Source organism: Rhinolophus ferrumequinum, chromosome 5 (genome assembly GCF_004115265.2).
Source record: "Rhinolophus ferrumequinum isolate MPI-CBG mRhiFer1 chromosome 5, mRhiFer1_v1.p, whole genome shotgun sequence".
Classification (NCBI taxonomy): Eukaryota; Metazoa; Chordata; class Mammalia; order Chiroptera; family Rhinolophidae; genus Rhinolophus; species Rhinolophus ferrumequinum.
In genome coordinates, this window is record NC_046288.1 from 13,336,397 (window position 1) to 13,353,733 (window position 17,337).

The 17,337-nt window shown below is 41.6% G+C and overlaps 1 protein-coding gene across 1 annotated transcript; it reads right to left on the reverse strand.

Moving 5' to 3' along the window:
* Positions 1–897: 897 nt before the first annotated feature.
* UCHL1 (ubiquitin C-terminal hydrolase L1) lies at positions 898–12,714 on the reverse strand. The gene is made up of 9 exons (XM_033105274.1): positions 12,577–12,714; positions 12,451–12,462; positions 11,853–11,981; positions 8,664–8,814; positions 6,564–6,649; positions 6,439–6,486; positions 5,637–5,703; positions 4,763–4,821; positions 898–1,344 (listed from the first exon to the last, which is right to left on the reverse strand). Exons 1-9 carry the CDS (start codon positions 12,607–12,609, stop codon positions 1,258–1,260), a joined length of 672 nt encoding a protein of 223 aa, XP_032961165.1. The 5' UTR covers positions 12,610–12,714; the 3' UTR covers positions 898–1,257.
* Positions 12,715–17,337: the final 4,623 nt, after the last annotated feature.

The window sequence follows — 17,337 nt, forward strand, 5'->3', positions numbered from 1 at the left end:
CACGGCAGAGAAGCGGACTTCCCCTTGCTCGCGCTCGGTGAATTCTCAGCCAGGTGATCAGGGGAAACATCAACAGTGATAAATCATGTTGATAGTATATACCATTTATATGTGACGAAAATGGCACTGTACCTCCGTGGTCTTCCTCCCCCAAAACTCATAGCCCTCGTCTAACTATGAGAAAAGCACGAGACAAATCCCAATAGGAGCATCCTACAAAATTCTTGGCCAGTACTCTTCAAAAGTCAAGGTAATCAAAAACATGGCCAGTCTGCCTAAGTGTCATAGCCAAGAGGAACCGAATGAGACGTAACAAAATGTAATGTGGTATCCTGGAAAAGAAAAAGGACATTAGGTTAAAACTAAAGATATCTGAATGAGCTGTGGACCTTAATCAATAGTAATACATCAATATTTTTTCATTCATTATAACGAATGCATCACAGTAATATAACAATAGGGGAAGTAGATGATGGTATAATGGGAACTCTAATATCTTCTTAATTTTTCTGTAAATCTAAAATTGTCCTACAAAATATTTAAACATCTTTTAAGTCTACAGGTACACATACGGTGTTTCCTCGAAAATAAGACCGGGTCTTATATTAACTTTTGCTCTAAAAGATGCATTAGGGCTTATGTTCAGGAGATGTCATCCTGAAAAATCATGCTAGGGCTTATTTCCCAGTTAGGTCTTATTTTGGGGGAAACACGGTAGTAATATAAATGTATTTTTAAAAAGTCTAGAGACACTAAACTAGTAATATCTTTATGGTAATTTTATCTGTGCTATATGAGTCACTACATGGAAGACGAATAGATATATTACTATCCAAATAATTAGAGATATATTAGAGGGAAGGCAAAACAGAAAATAAAAACCAGTTTAGGCTTCTCTCTTATCAGCAGAAAAGTTTTATTTGTTTTAAGGACAGACAATTTAAACCACATCCAAGGCCTTAACTTATAGACACAAACCAAAGTAGCCATTTAAAGCATTAGATATTGAAATACGAGACATACAACAGGGGGAATGCTTCGCCACCTGAAGCATACACCAAACTTGGCTCACTCGACAGCTGAGCTCTGCTATCTGCTAGCACTTGGGTGTGGTGGAGGGTAAGAGCCTATCTGCCGAACCAAAGGAGAACAGCTGTGTTCTACAAGTACTGAAGCATTTTAAGACTGCACTGGTAGGGATCTATTTTCATGGTGAAGGGCAGAGAGGGGAAAAGCGTAGTGCCTTCCCACGGCGCATTAGGCAGCCTTGCAGAGGGCCACGGCAGAGAAGCGGACTTCCCCTTGCTCGCGCTCGGTGAATTCTCTGCAGACCTTGGCGGCATCCTGAAAAGAAGGGATGTCATTAATTTCCAAACAGCAAAGGCGCAGAATGAAAGCTTCAACAGGAAAGGACCAGTCGGGCCTCTTAATGCTCAAAGTTCACCAGACTCAACTTTAAACTTCCCACTAAACTTGAAAGCCAGGGCTTAAGGCAAGAGAGAAAAAAAAAATCATGTGATGGGAAGGGCAGGGACCCGCATTACAGATTTGACGTCCAAAGCTTTGACTCCTTTATTACTTCCACCAAATGTCCTGTGCTTCTCCCACCTTGTGCCTGCTTTTGACAACAAAACTACACTATTAGTGCTCTTTTCCTCAAATTGAAACAAGATAGAAATTGATCTCTCTTCCATAAGGGAAAAGTTCTCCTAACTCAGAAATTCCCACAGTAGAGACAAATTTCTTCCAAGTAAATTTTACACAACAGCCTTAAATGTTAAATACCTGGTATTCCAGGTACAGACAAGTGATGGTTTCTTACATATTTTTGGAGTGACATGTGTTAATTAATTCTAAGACCTAGATTACAAAGATTGGTAACAAAAAAATTAATCCCAAAGTTGTATCTCTTTATCGTATTTTGCATCACAGATTTTGCATTTATGACTGACAAATTGAAGGCAAGACTCTCCACCAGCAAAACGATGACAACTTACTTTACTGCAATACTCACTTTATCACAGAGGTCTGGAATCAAACCCTCAATATCTCCGAGGTATGTCTATATTAGTTATATACCCAAGTCTAGGTTTTAAATGCCTTGGGATCATAAATATCAATCACTCTGTTCAATCTGTAAAGTCCAGTGGAAAGACAGCTCCACAAACCACATTAATTTTAAGCCCTTTAAGAGGACATGTAATACTCTGACACAGAACTGTCATGCAACATTAGCAACCAAAGTCTAGAAATCACCAGCTCGATAATGTGATGCCCTTAAAAAGCCAACAACCATGCCGGTGTTTCGGTCCTGCTTTGGAACCACGTATAAAAACTAACTGATGGGGCCGGCCCGGTGGCTCAGGCGGTTAGAGCTCCATGCTCCTAACTCCGAAGGCTGCCGGTTCGACTCCCACATGGGCCAGTAGGCTCTCAACCACAAGGTTGCCAGTTCAATTCCTCAAGTCCCGCAAGGGATGGTGGGCTCCGCCCCCTGCAACTAAGATTGAACACGGCACCTTGAGCTGGGCTGCCTCCCGGATGGCTCAGTTGGTTGGAGCGCGTCCTCTCAACCACAAGGTTGCCTGTTCAACTTCCGCAAGGGATGGTGGGCTGTGCCCCCTGCAACTAGCAACGGCAACTGGACCTGGAGCTGAGCTACACCCTCCACAACTAAGACTGAAAGGACAACAACTTGACTTGGAAAAACAGGCCTGGAAGTACACACTGTTCCCCAATAAAAAAGTCCTGTTCTCCTTCCCCAATAAAATCTTAAAAAAAAAAAAAAAAAAAACTAACTGATACCTACATTTTATTCTCTATTAGAATTTTTTAATATATTGATATTCCAGACCTTCCTTCCCCTACTCGACTTTCCTATAGGACACAGTGTTTTTTAATATTAAGTGTGTGCCTCTAAAGAGAGGCACAAATGTGCAGCCATTTCCTGCACAATGATTCAACAAATTCATTCACGTTTAGGATATCTGGGTTGTTTCTGTATTTTCTCACTGGCTTAGCAATAGTTAATTTCATGTCTAGTTTAGACAACCCAAAACATCTTTAACCATACAGAACCAGCCTTACTTATGAATTTTCACTATTTACGATGCTGGTTTATATTCATTTAATTTTAAATGAGATTCTACTTCGAGTGGTTTTTATTTTTTTGAACAAAAAAGTTTACCTTCCCCACCTCATAAATTCTACTCATGGTAAGTTTTAGGTATCCTATATGGGGCACATTTTATGGTATTAGTATTAGATAGGAGTTAGTATGTATCTTAGAGCTTCATTAAAAGGACTAGAGTCTGTCCCCCAAAGGGGTCATGACCAGAAATTTTGCCTCTGTTCTTACTCTCTCGCACAAGTAAATTCTGACTCTCTCATGCAAATTTCCCTCCATCCTGTTTCTCTAGGTCTAGTTCTCATTCTGTATTACTGATCTCATATACTCCTTGTGCATCCAAGAATTAGCTCCAACTAATCTCAGGTGCGTATGACAGCGAACTGGACAAAGTGACCCTCCCTCCTAGAATGGCATAACTAGTACCGTGTGGTCATCAGGTATATGATGGTCCAACGACAGGTCTGTTAGGTAGAAAAGCAGTATTTTACAGTGAGTAAGAGCACAGACTCTAGAGACAGACCGTCTAAATTTCAGCCATGGTTCTGCCATTTAAGTCATTGACCGTGGGCATCACTTAACCCCAGCACCTCAGTTTCCTCATCTGTAAAATGTGAATAATAATAATACCTGCCTCACCGTATCCTTAGAAGGATTCTATAAAAGTTGTAAGTCACTCAGAAGAGCACCCAGCACAGGGGTCAGCAAACTGCAGCGTGTGGACCAAACCCAGGAGGCTGCCTACCTTTGTGACTGAAGTTTCAGGGGAACAACCACACACATTCATTTATCCATTGTCTGTGGGCTGCTTTGGAGCTGAAACAGCAGAACTGAAATACTTGCAACAGAGCCATATGCCACATGAAACCTAAAACATCTTCTATCTGGTTCTTCACTAGAAAAGTTTGCCAACCCCCGTACTGCACACAGCAGGTGCTGAAAAAAGATTAGCTGCTAGTACTACAAATGAAGTCGTTATACCGTAACAGCATTTTTTTCTTTCATCACAAGCAATTTTCCTTTGTAATAGTAAACTGATTCAATGGTAGAGACTCATTTTTAGGGTGAAGAGGCCGGTCCAGAATTCAGAGGTTTCTGTAGTCACTTGTACCAGGATGGTTACACAGTGACCCTGGGTCTTAAAGTTCTTATCCCGCATGGTTTGGATCTGTTTCTCATCCTATGACAGGGGGCCATGTGGGAAGAAAATGCTCCTGAAGGTAACTACCTAATCAGAATCCATAATACACTGTCTACAAAACTGACCCAAATTCAGCAGACTGGGAGGGATGAGGAAAGGCTCAGGTTGCTGTTTTGAGTCATTAGCTATGATGTAATCTGACAAGAGGAAAATGGTCACCTTAATCCCACAAAGAAGCAACGCAATGGCTTTCAGGCGAGTTCTAACTGTGCTCTAAAGACAGCGCAGGGTACAGATTAGTCTCAGCTGCTCTAAAGGATCCTTTTCTTTGTTATAAAGGTAGATAGAATTACTAAGATGCTTGTGAAGCTCCCAAGAATGCGATTAACCCACAAGATTGGTGCTGGCTGTACTGAAAAACACGTTAGCCATTTAGAACAGACAACTTGGCTAAAGAAATGTGGGCCCTACTGGAGATGGATTCCCAAACTTACCTGCAGCAGCAAGTCCTCTGAGCTGGTGCCGTGGTTCACCGGGAAAGGCATTCGTCCATCTACAACACAGAAGCCAGGCATGTCAATTTTCTCTGCATGTTTTTCTGGCTACTGTGCTCCAGCCTAAAGGGAAATTTTTAGTTCTTTCAAATACCATTGCCACTCCCACAAAGGGAAGCCTCGTGATGAAGGAGCAGACTGGAAATGAGATTCAAGTGTTCCTAGATATCCATTCCAGGAGATTCTCATCCTCAAGTAACAAGATCACAGAAGCCCAACCTAGTTGCTGAAGGGCTTGTGCCCCATCTCCTGAGATTAGCCTGGAGTCTCCTTTACTTTTGTTTGCCCATAGGCAGTGTCCTGACTTGAGACAACACAGATGCAAGTCTTTCTCCATTAATACAGAGTATCACTCTTACAAGGCGGATAGTATTTTTTGTTGCCATATACCAGTTAATAGAAATTACTCCAACGTGTCCAAATCCTTTTTACATAAGCAAGGTCATATTTAGGCATTTATCTTTGCCCAAAAGTATTCCTTATCTGAAAAGGAGGATATTACAGAGCCTATACGGACAGTGCTATAGCGGGAGATGGGAAGAGCAAAACTGAACACGCATGCCCTGAACTGGGGTTGATCGCGTCTCTTTACTGGTGTGTGACTCAAGTCATTCCTTTGCAGGTCCGCTGCATGGGGAGGAGGCCGTGGGTAAGATAAAGGGTTAAGTACCAGCAGGAGAATCCCCGGCTGTTCTGGCTTCCTGAACAATGATACACTAAGTGACATAAAGTTGCACACCAATACAGTAAGAGGAATTATGTAGGCAAGAATGCATGAAACTATATTAGAGTCCAAAAATGGAATAAAACATACCAAGTTCATAGAGGTGGCCATCCACGTTGTTAAACAGAATAAAATGAAAGTTCACTTTGTCATCTACCTGAAGAGAGCCAAGAAATTTTTTTGGAAATGAGTATTTAAGAAGCAGAACTTAATTTGTTACAAGTAAACGTAATACGTAGTAAGTATATGATTGCACCGACTTGTGTATCTTTTAAATTATTATAGCTAATATTTATGTATTTCCTATCTACTAGGCCCTAATCTAACTAAGCCCATTAAGGTAGACTGTCAGAACTCTTTGACTTGCTTTTTACTGAGGAGGAAATTAAGGTTTAGGAAGGTTAAGTATCCCACCTAAGGTCAAGACTAGAAAGTGGCCGAGCCAACCGTCATTATAGAGGCACTACCACTGACCTAAATCTCATTTAACAGTTGCCTAGAAGGCTTTGTTCAGATGAATGGTACATATAAGCATTCTGGAAATCGTCAGTCCTTGTTGGTATACCTTACTGTTGATATACCTCCCCCAACAGTCTGTAAGAAGAATATCTAAAATGCTCAATTACTAGAAGCCGTGTTACTCTGTTGGATCTAAATAAAATACTATTAGTTTGAATTTACTCAAGACTATGTCAACTGCCAGTGAGATTTCTGAGAGCCATTTTTATAAAAACGGTCTGGTCAAAGCATTATTCCAGTAGTTTCCCAGTGTTAATTGGCCTTGGGTGGAAAACTACATTTGCTGTGTTCCATATGTGGGGTTCCTGCACATATTTCAGGGAAAACGCAGGTGGCACCTGACAGCCTGGCTCTGATTTGTATTTGCACTTACCCGACACTGGCCTTCCTGCGCCACGGCATCATGAGCTGCCTGAATGGCCTGTGGAAAAGAGAATCCTTAGCACAAAAACCTCTCCGAGTTACTGAAAAGCGATGCTCTGGAAGTTCTCTTCCTACCTCATTCTTTTCAAAGCATTTTGCTCTGTCTTCAGGGGACAACTTCTCCGTTTCAGAAAGAAACTGTCTCAGGACTGACCCATCCTCTTTAAAAAAAAAAAAAAAAAAAGAGAGAGAAAATAATGCAAATGGATGCACATTATTGCTGATTGACGCTGGTGCACGGCTGGTCGGTTGTGTTGAGGGACCTGCATCTTTACTACGGCCTCCAAGGACTGGATGAATTGTCCCTTCTTCCCCAGCTTTGTTCCCACCACTCCCCACTCTGCGCATTCAAACCAGAGAACTCTGCATCCCTCCCAGGTGCCAAGCCTTCTCGCCTCTGGCTCCTGGCTGCTCCCCAGGCCCTGTGACCCCTACCTCACAGTCATCTCTCAAATCTCTCGTCACCGCTTTGTCATAGCGCTTATCCATTTGAAACACATATTTGTGAGAATTTTTAGTGTCATAAAGACAGGACTGTCTTGTCTATTGCTGTATCTACAGAATTTGGCAACACACAGTTCATGTGTTTTGCACACATATGCAACAATCACATTCTAATCTAATAACAGCTGACAATCCAAAATTTTCACTTCAGGGGAGAAAATGCAAGCTTAGCAATACAGTTATCCAGACAGACATTCACCTAAGACTCTTAAATAGAAATGTGAAGAGCCAAATAGGCTGGCCTAGAAACAACTGACTGGCTGACAGCTGGTGTAAGTGTTTTGTTGTTGCTCAGTCAGTGTGGATAAGTCTAGGAGACACGGACTCCACAGCGAGAGCAAGAGCAACGTATAGTTCAAAAGACTTCAATTTGAACTTTCAGCTCCAAAGTTAAAAAAAGTAAATATGTTAAATTGGGACCATCAAAATTTGGAAGTGACAGGAATCCTGTGAAGTTGATGAGGGCTATGATTCAAACTAAGCTTTTGGCACCATCACGACCAAGGTTACAAAAGAATCACCATCTCTCTGCTGACCTCAAGAATACAGTACTCGAAATGAAGTGAGATTTACTGCAGAAGAAATAGAAAGGATCGAGCTACATACAACTTTTTAATATGGCTCAGTCAAGTTAATACTTGAAAAAGCAACTTCTAGAAGATCTGGATATTTATGGCCAGGCTTTTTTTTTTTTTAATTTCAAAAGTGTATCAGTAGTAGACAGTGTCTTGGCCACACTTCCCTTGTTAAAAAAATAAATAAATAAAAGTATGTGACCTGCTACAAGCAACAGTATGGACCATTAGTTGAAATTATTCAATCCTTGGCCACCCCACCCATTGTCTAAATCAGATTACTGCCATCTATTTTGGTAAAGAAAGTTTTATTGAAACACAGCCACATCCATTGGTTTCCATCTTGTCTATGGCTGCTTTTGCACTAACATTCTCATCTAATAACAGTTCTCAAATCAAGATTTTAGGGCAGTGACCATATATATGGTCCTCAAGCCTTAACTATTTACTCTCTGGTCTTTCAAGCAAGTTTGCTGACCCCGGGCCTAAATCAGACATAATGGCCATGTATTTTGACATATTTTAGTGCTGTTAGTTGTGCCTCTGATAAACTTAAGGGCTGAGACGCACTCATTTCTGCTGCATTCTCCACAGCACGCACTGAAGGTGGGCGAAAGCCCCTGACCTGACATGGTGCAGTTAGATCTTGCAAGGTTTCAACCTGCTGCTAAACTTCCCTGCAAAACCTTCACACTAGCTGTGCCCAGCTGCTCTACGCTGTTTTGGTCCTCTTGTTGCTAGGAGACACAGAACCATTAAAGACAGGTCCCGTTGATCTCTAATTCTTCAGAATTGTTGAGAATTGAACAGGAACCTCAGGCCCATCTAAGCTGTCTGCAAATGGAAGAGCACAACTGCCTATCACTCACTCTTCCTCTCCAGGTGGAAGAAGCCAACCCATGCTTCTTAGAAAATGAGCTCCCTTCCCTCAAAAGGGAGAAACAAGAACTCACCCACTGATTATATCTGGCTAAGTAGGTTTCTAAAGTTTTGAAAGTAATGACTTTGCAGAATAGACCCTTGGGGCTTTGGAATGAAGAGGTATGGCTATACAGAGGTCAACTAGAGGATGACCGGCCTCAAAACTCACACATACCAAATTCCAGTTTGTCTTGATTATTGGCTACTGCGTGTATAAGTCCAATGGTACCACAGGAGTTCCCAATGGTCTGCTTCATGAAGTACACTTTAGGGCTGACTTCTTGTCCTTTTAGTTCTTCAATCTGTTTTTTCCTGAAGTTCTCGTGCTAAGAATGTAAGAAACATATTAACGTCTCAAAATGAGAATGCAAAGAACAGATGGTAGCACAGCAAGTTCTACAGCCTAAATGGAAACACAAGTAGGATGTGTGACCAGGAGCCTTGGTGCTAGATGCTGGCCAATGCCCAGAGAATGGCCTGTCTGCCTCCCACACCCACGCCAGCCCGTGGGGTTCTGAGAGCCTCTGAGACTCCACCCTGATGCTGCAGTGCAGTAACAGCCTTGGATATTGCCCAAGGCTTTGTCTAGACACCACTGCAACCTTTTAGCTACAAATGGATGGTGTCAGGAAGTCAGAAAAACAGACAAGTTCATTATCTAACATAAGGATCTTAAATAGAAACGTAAAGAGCCACACAGTTTTCTTCCTTTAACACCAACAATGACTATTTCACATGGGCGTCCCAATCAAGCTTTGTTCAATTTAACACCCCACAAGAACATCAGCGAGTTTATATCCCACCATTCTTTAAAGTTCTATCAATTCTATCCAAGTATACTTCTCTTTAAAAACAAAACAAGCCTTTAACTGTTGAACAATTTAAAAAAATTATTCCCTCTCTCTTTTTCAGGAAGGAAAGACAATTTGAAGTCTAGGGTGCTGGCTGTGATGCCACAAACTCTCCTCCTCCTCTATGACACTTCTTCGTCCCCACCAACTATGCAGTTTGAGGATTACGGGGGGTGGGTGTGGGGTGGTACAGACCAGTAAACAAATGAGACTAGAGGTAGTTTTCCTCAAAGTATCCATTAGCTCTTTGTACAGTAACTTAGTGAGCTTGTCTGAACCTTTCACTCACAAGTTTTAAAGACCTTACAGGTATGACTTCTCAGTTAAAAGCAGGGTGCTAATGTGATAGAAACACTCATTTTCCATAACCAGTATCATTCGCACAGAGCACCAGAAGTATATTTCCAGTCCTAGTAGCCTTCATTATATGGGATTGAAGCCTAAGCCCAGTCTATGGCACCATCAGAGGAATATGATCTGTTGTCCCACAAGATCAATTTAAACTCCAACTAAGTAGACAGTTTCAGCATCATAACTGAAACTGCATATGGCATATCTACCATAGCCTTGAATTGAGTTACTTATTGACTATTAAAGCTTTTCACTTTCCTAGGTTAATTTTTTTTTTAAATGGGATAACACTATCCTTTAGGGTTGTTTGAGCACTTGCATGGAGACACTTCTGTATTTCATTATCACTTCAAATTAATGTTTTCGAAGTGGTCCATTTAGTATTCCATAATATTCTTGGACAAAATCAGATGCTCTGTAAATTAACATTAGTTTGGAAGTCAACCCAAAAAACCTCAACTTCTCTTTAAATTTGCTTCCGAGTGTCGCAGAACAGGTGCTCAATAAATCTGGTAAGACTGAACTGGAGTTAAAGGACTAAGTATCCAGCTCTTGCAAACATAAAACATTCAAACCAGAATGTTCTCTAATAAGACCCACTTGATCCAGCAAAAGGAGAGCAGTGGGCTTCTGAAAGACAAACACGCTGCACCACTGCCTCCCAGAGGCCTTGCCTCCGAGAGCGGCTCAAAACCTCCGAGTCATCATGGTTGCTCTAATGAGAAAGCTCTGTGAAGGGCGCAAACCAGAGAGAAACTGCTTTTGATCTGGTCAACAGGGAAGCTAATTTGACTTGCAATTATCTGGCAGCTCCGTTTTTACCTAAGTAAAGGTTTTGGCAATAAGAAACACGTCAGTGGGATTATCTCAATAGCTTTAATAAGGGTTTTTAACCCACGATACTTAGCCCATTTATAGGAGGAACGCCTGGAACTGCCCATAGGGCTTAATTTATGGTGAGTATGCTTCTAGAACATGTAGCCGTAGGATGGTGCTTCAGTTAAGCTCACTGTTTGGAATGATGCCCGAAATGTGAATGCCTCAAGTTTTGCTAAAAGACATTTCAACCACTCCCAAATCAGGGATCAAGTGACAGCAATAGGAGACAGACAATACCTTGCTAATTAGTGGAATTCCATACAGCCCATGACAACAATTATTCCAGCTACCTTTTTATATCTGATGCTCAGTCTTTGGGGTACATACATAGCATGCCAAAAAAATACATACACATTTTAAGAAAGGAAAACTCTATTAAAATTGTAATACTCAATATACACTGATAATAAAAAATGAATACAAGTCACGTTTGACTTCTGCAATTACAAGAGGTGCTCAAAGTGGTTACCATCAGCGTCCAGACACTTCTGGTTACGGCAAAGTACTGCTTGAGCAACGCTGACCAAAGTGTCCACTCATGTACATTTTTGTGGCACCCCCGTACATATATCCATGCACACTTACACGAGGAAGACCATATAAAGGGAAATGAAACGGTGCTTCCACGATTACTCCAATGCCCACCTATTTCATTTAGCTACAAGGCCAGAGAAGAGGATAGGATAAGAGAGGTGAAAAGACGTTCCTACACAGGCACCATACACAAATTATTAACCTTTCTTAAAAAGCACATTGGAGAGGCTAAAATCCAAGTGTGCACATTGCAGGGAGTGGGAGGAACCCGGAGTTCACGGGAGACCCAGGCAGTGGAGGTGGTTTAGGCAGGCCTGTCCCCCTCCATTTAACAGCTAGGTGGGAGTCTGAGAAGCAAACAATACACCAACAGGTGACAGCCCTTACAGGGAAACAACCAGCCATGCCTTGGAGTGAAAGGCTCAGAAAAGCCTAGGTTCAAGCGAACTCATGAGTAGGATTATTTCCCTGGGTAACTGGGATGATGAAACAGATGCTGCTTCTCTTCCAAATTTAATGCACTGTTGGATGGATGAGCGGAGAGGCAATAAGCTCTATTACAAGAGCTCCAATGAGTAGGTACCACGAAAGTGCCGGCTCCTCCCTCCAGTCCCCACAGGGAGGGGCAATTTGAACAGATCTGGGCGCCCAGGCCAGATAGGGAGGGGCGACGGTCCTTAGCGCCTTAGCCCGGATAGGGCGCTGTGCGCGCAGTCCGACGCCCGCGAACCCCGGGCCCCACAGCTTACCTGGGCGGTGAGGGGAAACAGCAGCAGCAGCGCGCAGGCAGGAGAAGGCACTGAGCTCAAAGCCTCCTCCTCCAGCCCCAGCACGTCCACGAAGCGCCACTGGCCGGCGACCCCCAGTCGGGCCAGCACCTGCGGAGAGGAAACAGGGAGGCCAGGCGCGTGGAGACAGGCGAGCGATGGACACCAGCCGAAAGGCGAGGCCGTCTCCGCACCCTCTGTGCCCCACCAGCGTGCCTGGAGTCCCCGCCCCCCTCCCCGCCGGCGCGATGATACAGCACAAAGCGCGGCCCACACGTGGCTCCCGCGAAGCCCGGGCACAAAAATCCGTGCGGCCCGCGCGCGCCATGCCCTCGAGACCTCGGCCCAGCGCTCGCATCCTCCTCCTCCTCCTGCAACCCCACCCCTGCCTGGTTTCGCAGAGTCACCCCCCCACACCCGCCCCCGATGCAGGGGCAGAGGGAGGGCGTCCCGACCGCGCCCCAGCCCTTCGCCTCTGGAGCGCGCAGGGCGCAGCTACGTCCCTGTGAAACAGCCGGAGCCCGTGGGCGCCTCTGCCTCGGCGCTCTAGATGGAGGGGAACAGAGGTAACATCACTCACTTTGTTCAGCATCTGAAAGGCAATGCAAAGAAAATACAAAAATTAAACCAGTCAGTGATAAGGCTACCTGGCGAGCGCTGACCCTCACTCCTGCACTCCCCGGACCAACGTGCACCTGATGCTCACCTCGGGATTAATCTCCATGGGTTTGAGCTGCATCTTCGCAGAACAAGGAAAGCGCTACAAGCCCAGAGAAGAGGAAAAACAGCCAGCGGCGCCGCCCAGGCTGCCTCTATAAAGCGCCGGCCTGACGCACTGTAGGTGCCTGCGCAGGGGGAATCGGGGCAAAACCAATGAGGGGGAAACGGTCAGTCTCAGCCAAATTGGCAAGAACCCCCCCTATGCGCAGCGCACAGTGGTACGGCCAAGCCCCCAAACCTTGCAATCTCACTTGCTGGTGAGATGAACTGTTGGTTGTGGAGATGGGTTTTGTTGGTCGGTGTTCTTTGACTGTATAGGTAAGTCGTTTTGATGGAGTCTAATTTTTTGCGAAGTTTTTGGGAACCCTTCCTTTTTAGTACCCCAATTACCCGAAAGCTCAGCGTTTCTGTAGCGCTGAGAAAAAGCCCAAATTCAACAGGTATATGTTTAACATGAATATAAATACATGTCTCCCAAATCTCGCAGCAGTTTGCGTTTGACCTTAGAGAAATCGTCCTCCATGTTAAATAAAACCAGCAGAGAGGTTCGTTTTTAATTGACTGCCTAGAATAAAACATAGTCTGGGATATAATATCAGATAGTGCATTAGTAATGCTGATGTAACGTGACTCCCGGGGAAGAACTGGTTGGTCATGGGGAAGCAGTAGCAACGTGGGGGATGTGAGCGTAAAACAACAAACAGGCAGGCGGTGGGAGACGTGAGGAAACAGATCCAGGGAAAAGACAGGTATGATTTCGAGACGAAAAGATAGAAAAGGAAAAGCATTTGTAAAAGAATGGGAGACTTTGAAAAATAAAAGTCTGAGTTCAAAAAAAGATATATATATATATATATATGTGTGTGTGTGTGTGTGTGTGTATATATATATATATGTATATATATAGAAGAAGAAAGGGAATGGCAACTAAAGAAACCACTGTTTTCTAATGATCTCAGGTGGGATTTGTTTTTCCTACTAGCATAGTCAAAAGATGGAGAGAGAAGGCACATGATGAAGGATGAATTAAAAGAGGGACAAAAATCTGTAAGAATAGTGCCAGGAAAGCTAAACCTGCGAATAACATGGGGCTTGCACAAATACTAAGGAAACCAGAAGGTCAGGTATTTCTTAAAATGTTCTCAGAACAAAATAATAATGGTGAAAGAACAGACCTCCTGTTTAGGGAGTCCAAGGTTAACAAATGACAGAGAGAAGGGAGGGAATATACATTTTTGGAGCTATTACCTCTACAATGGATTAGATCTTTCGCATGTCATCTCATTTAATCCTCAGAGTATCCAACGAAGAAACTCTTATTATTGCAGTTTTACAGATCAGAATCCAAGACTTAGAGAGGATAATTTGCTTATGGTCACAATAGAAAAATAAAACAGATATAAATCTTAGTAAATTGGGCTCTAGGAATATATTCTCTACCCAAAGTTTGACTAAATTCCACTTCTCTTTTCTTTTTAACCATCAGAAAAATGACCTTAACACAGAAAACCAGGGACAAAAAAAAAAGAAGAATTTAATGGATGAAATTTATGATATGCAAATTATGCCTCATTAGAGTTGTTCTTTTTTAAGAAAAGAAGACAACGACTTAAAAGTCAAGAAATATGAACAGGTAGTACAAGAATACTGGCTATGTTGAATGAGTTCTTGCCTTCAGAGACAAATTCCATTCCAATTTACTTCATTTATTCAACAAATACTGATTAAGCACCTACTGCGTGATGGGCATTGAGTTTAGGATTGGAGATTAAAAGGTGAACACAGTAAATAAACATGGAAATTTCCATCATGCAGCTTGTATCAGTAATAAGATTGGTGTGAAAGAGCTCAGGAGAACCTAACCTAGTGCAGTGCAGGGAATCAGGAAGGGTTCTGGAGGTAAGTGACATTTAAGATAAAGGCTGATGGACAGGTAGAAGTTAGCAGGTGACAGTTATTACCAAAATACATAGTAAAAGTGGTCATGAAAACACTATGAGAAATCTTTGTTAAAGGCATTCATCACTCACTCAAAAAATACATAGAGTTCCTACTATGTTCCCAGAAACATCAGAGCAATGAAAAAAACCAACTAAACAAATTATCTGCTTACAAGGAGATGCCAGAGGCTGAACATGAACAAATATTATTCTGTTTTTTTTTTTTTTTTCAAAGGAGTGGGGAGGGAATGTATTGCTGAAACTACAGGCCAGGAGATTTGATACCTGTCATTAGCCCAATTCGAGGACTCCTAATTTGTGAACACTTAGAAAAAATAAAATGGTTGCATTTAGGACAAGTTATGCATTTAAGACAAGTTATCTCCTTTTCTTTTGGGGTTACTAACTAGATGGACAGGCAGAATTCTCATTGTATTCATGCTGCCTGGGTTGGCATCAATTGATATTATAGTTGAAGTGGTTTTTAGCTCATTTAAATTATTCTGCCCTTAAAAAAGTGCTGCTGAACAGAGTAATCTCAACCTGCAGCCACTTGGCCACGGGTTTAACCCTGTCTTGTGCAGTTTTATTAGAGTAGAGAGAGCGTGCACACATGCAAGTAAGAATAAGTGATCTAAATGAAAGAATTATGATATTTAGAAAAATTAGTTAAAAATAAAACAAAATTTAATAGAGATTTTGGTGATGGTTGTACACTGCTATGAATATATCAAAAAAACTTTAAATGGGTGAACGTATCTTAATAGAGCTGTTAAAAATTCAATAGGGATATGTGTGAAGCTCTGCATGTCAATTATCATAGTACAGTTGATCTTCATATTCACTTTTTTCTGGATTCTATCGTTATAAAAGTAATAGTTTATATTACTTTATATATGATATATATTATAATAAGATAATAAAATGCATTACATAATATGAATATGAAAAATATGAATTGAAAAAAAGTCACAACATTTTGATTTTGACCATTTAAAAATGAATCCACAAAGGTCAGAAGGAAAAACATTTTTAAAAAATCAATTGAACATTTAGGGTAAACATGGAGCAGATCTGTTATAGGTGGAGAAACAAAATTAATGAATAAGTTGTCCTTCATAAATACAGATGTCATTTCTGATTCACAGCAGCGGGATTTCTTTGTAATAAGTATTATTTTTCTAGTAATAATGAAGATTTAGGATATACCCTTTAGAAACTACCTTCTTATGATTCTGGTAACTAATAAGACAGATTCGAATATCCTCGGCAGGGCAGTTCTACAGTATTATGGGAACCAATCCTGAAGGCTCATCCCCAAAGTTAGTCCTCCAGCACTTCCAGTGGTTTTTGTAAGCACCTAATTCTCTGTATTAAAGCCCTTTCTCCTTAAAATACCTAGGGTAGTTTTGGACTCTTGTATTGGTAGACCGTGTGCATATCAATAGTGACACATGAGATGATTTCAGGTGAATCACAATCATGTAATAGTTATTTGTTTTAATGCACATCATAAAAGTTTACATTCTTGTATGTGTATAAATATATAATTAGGATATCAAGTTTGTGATTTCACAGAGGTTAAATCTTTGGGCAAGTCTATAACATATACTAAACAAATAGTGTTATTTGTCATAGGATATTGCAAAAATCGTAGAGGTCATTCACAGATCTCAAAGTTGGGAAAACTTTGTTCTAATGACGAAAGACTCTCACTAGTAGAGGGGGTAGCATATACAGTGTATTTATGAACTCAGGATACTCAAGGACTGAAGCAATGCTCCCCAAATATTTTGAGGAGTGGCTATTTCTGCCTGAAGTCAGAAGTTTCCCAAGGAGAGAGATAAGGAAGGAAAGAGTACAAGCTTTTTTTGTTATACAGAGGACATTGTATTTGTTACCCCACTGAATCCTCATGCCAGTCCTCTGAATTTCATATCTCTACTTTGACTTTACAGATAAGTAAACTGAGGCCTCAGAGAGGCTGTGTGTTTAACTTGTTAAAGTTCACAAAACTACTAAGTGTCAAAGTCCGGGTTTCAACCCCACCTCATTTGATTTCAATACTTGTGCATGTTCATCTCTCCGGTCTGCTTTCATCTAAAGCCCAGCCCTACAGCCTTAGTTATTACCACCAGAAATAAGTATCAAGCTCAGCCACTGAGAAGAAAGAACTTAAATGATTTCTACAATGTCCAGGGCCAGAGCAGGTCACCCAACTCTGATAAGCATGGCTCACTGAAGTCGAATAGCCTAGACTGAATTTATAATGAGTACGAAATTAATTATTGACAACACACTTCCTCAACATTTTAAAACTTAGTTGGCAGTTTCTCTGTCAATAATGTTTCCCCAGAAGTAAGGTTCTGACATCATATATTTTTAAAGTTAAAAATAACACAATAAAAATGATATGTAATGCAAACCATACTTTGTTCCTATGATAAAGTCAATTTTTTCTCCTGTTTCCTAAAAGCAGTTATTAACTGGGTAGTCACAAGTACATCTGAAGGAAGAAAGATAAATGTGATGGAGAACACACATATTCTCATTGAATCATACATTCATATATTCATTCAACAAATATTTTGTGAGTACCTACTATGTGCTGACACTATACTAGGCTTATCTGGATAAGGGGTGGGGTTAGCAGATGACAAACATAAGACATAGACCACGTTTTTTAGCTTTTTAAATGCCATCAATTTTCAGATACATCATCAGTTTTTGGTGGCAGGGGGAGGAGGGCACCCAGTGCATCAAATGTAGTTGTCAATTGTAAGGCATTTCTCTTTACAAAAGGTTTA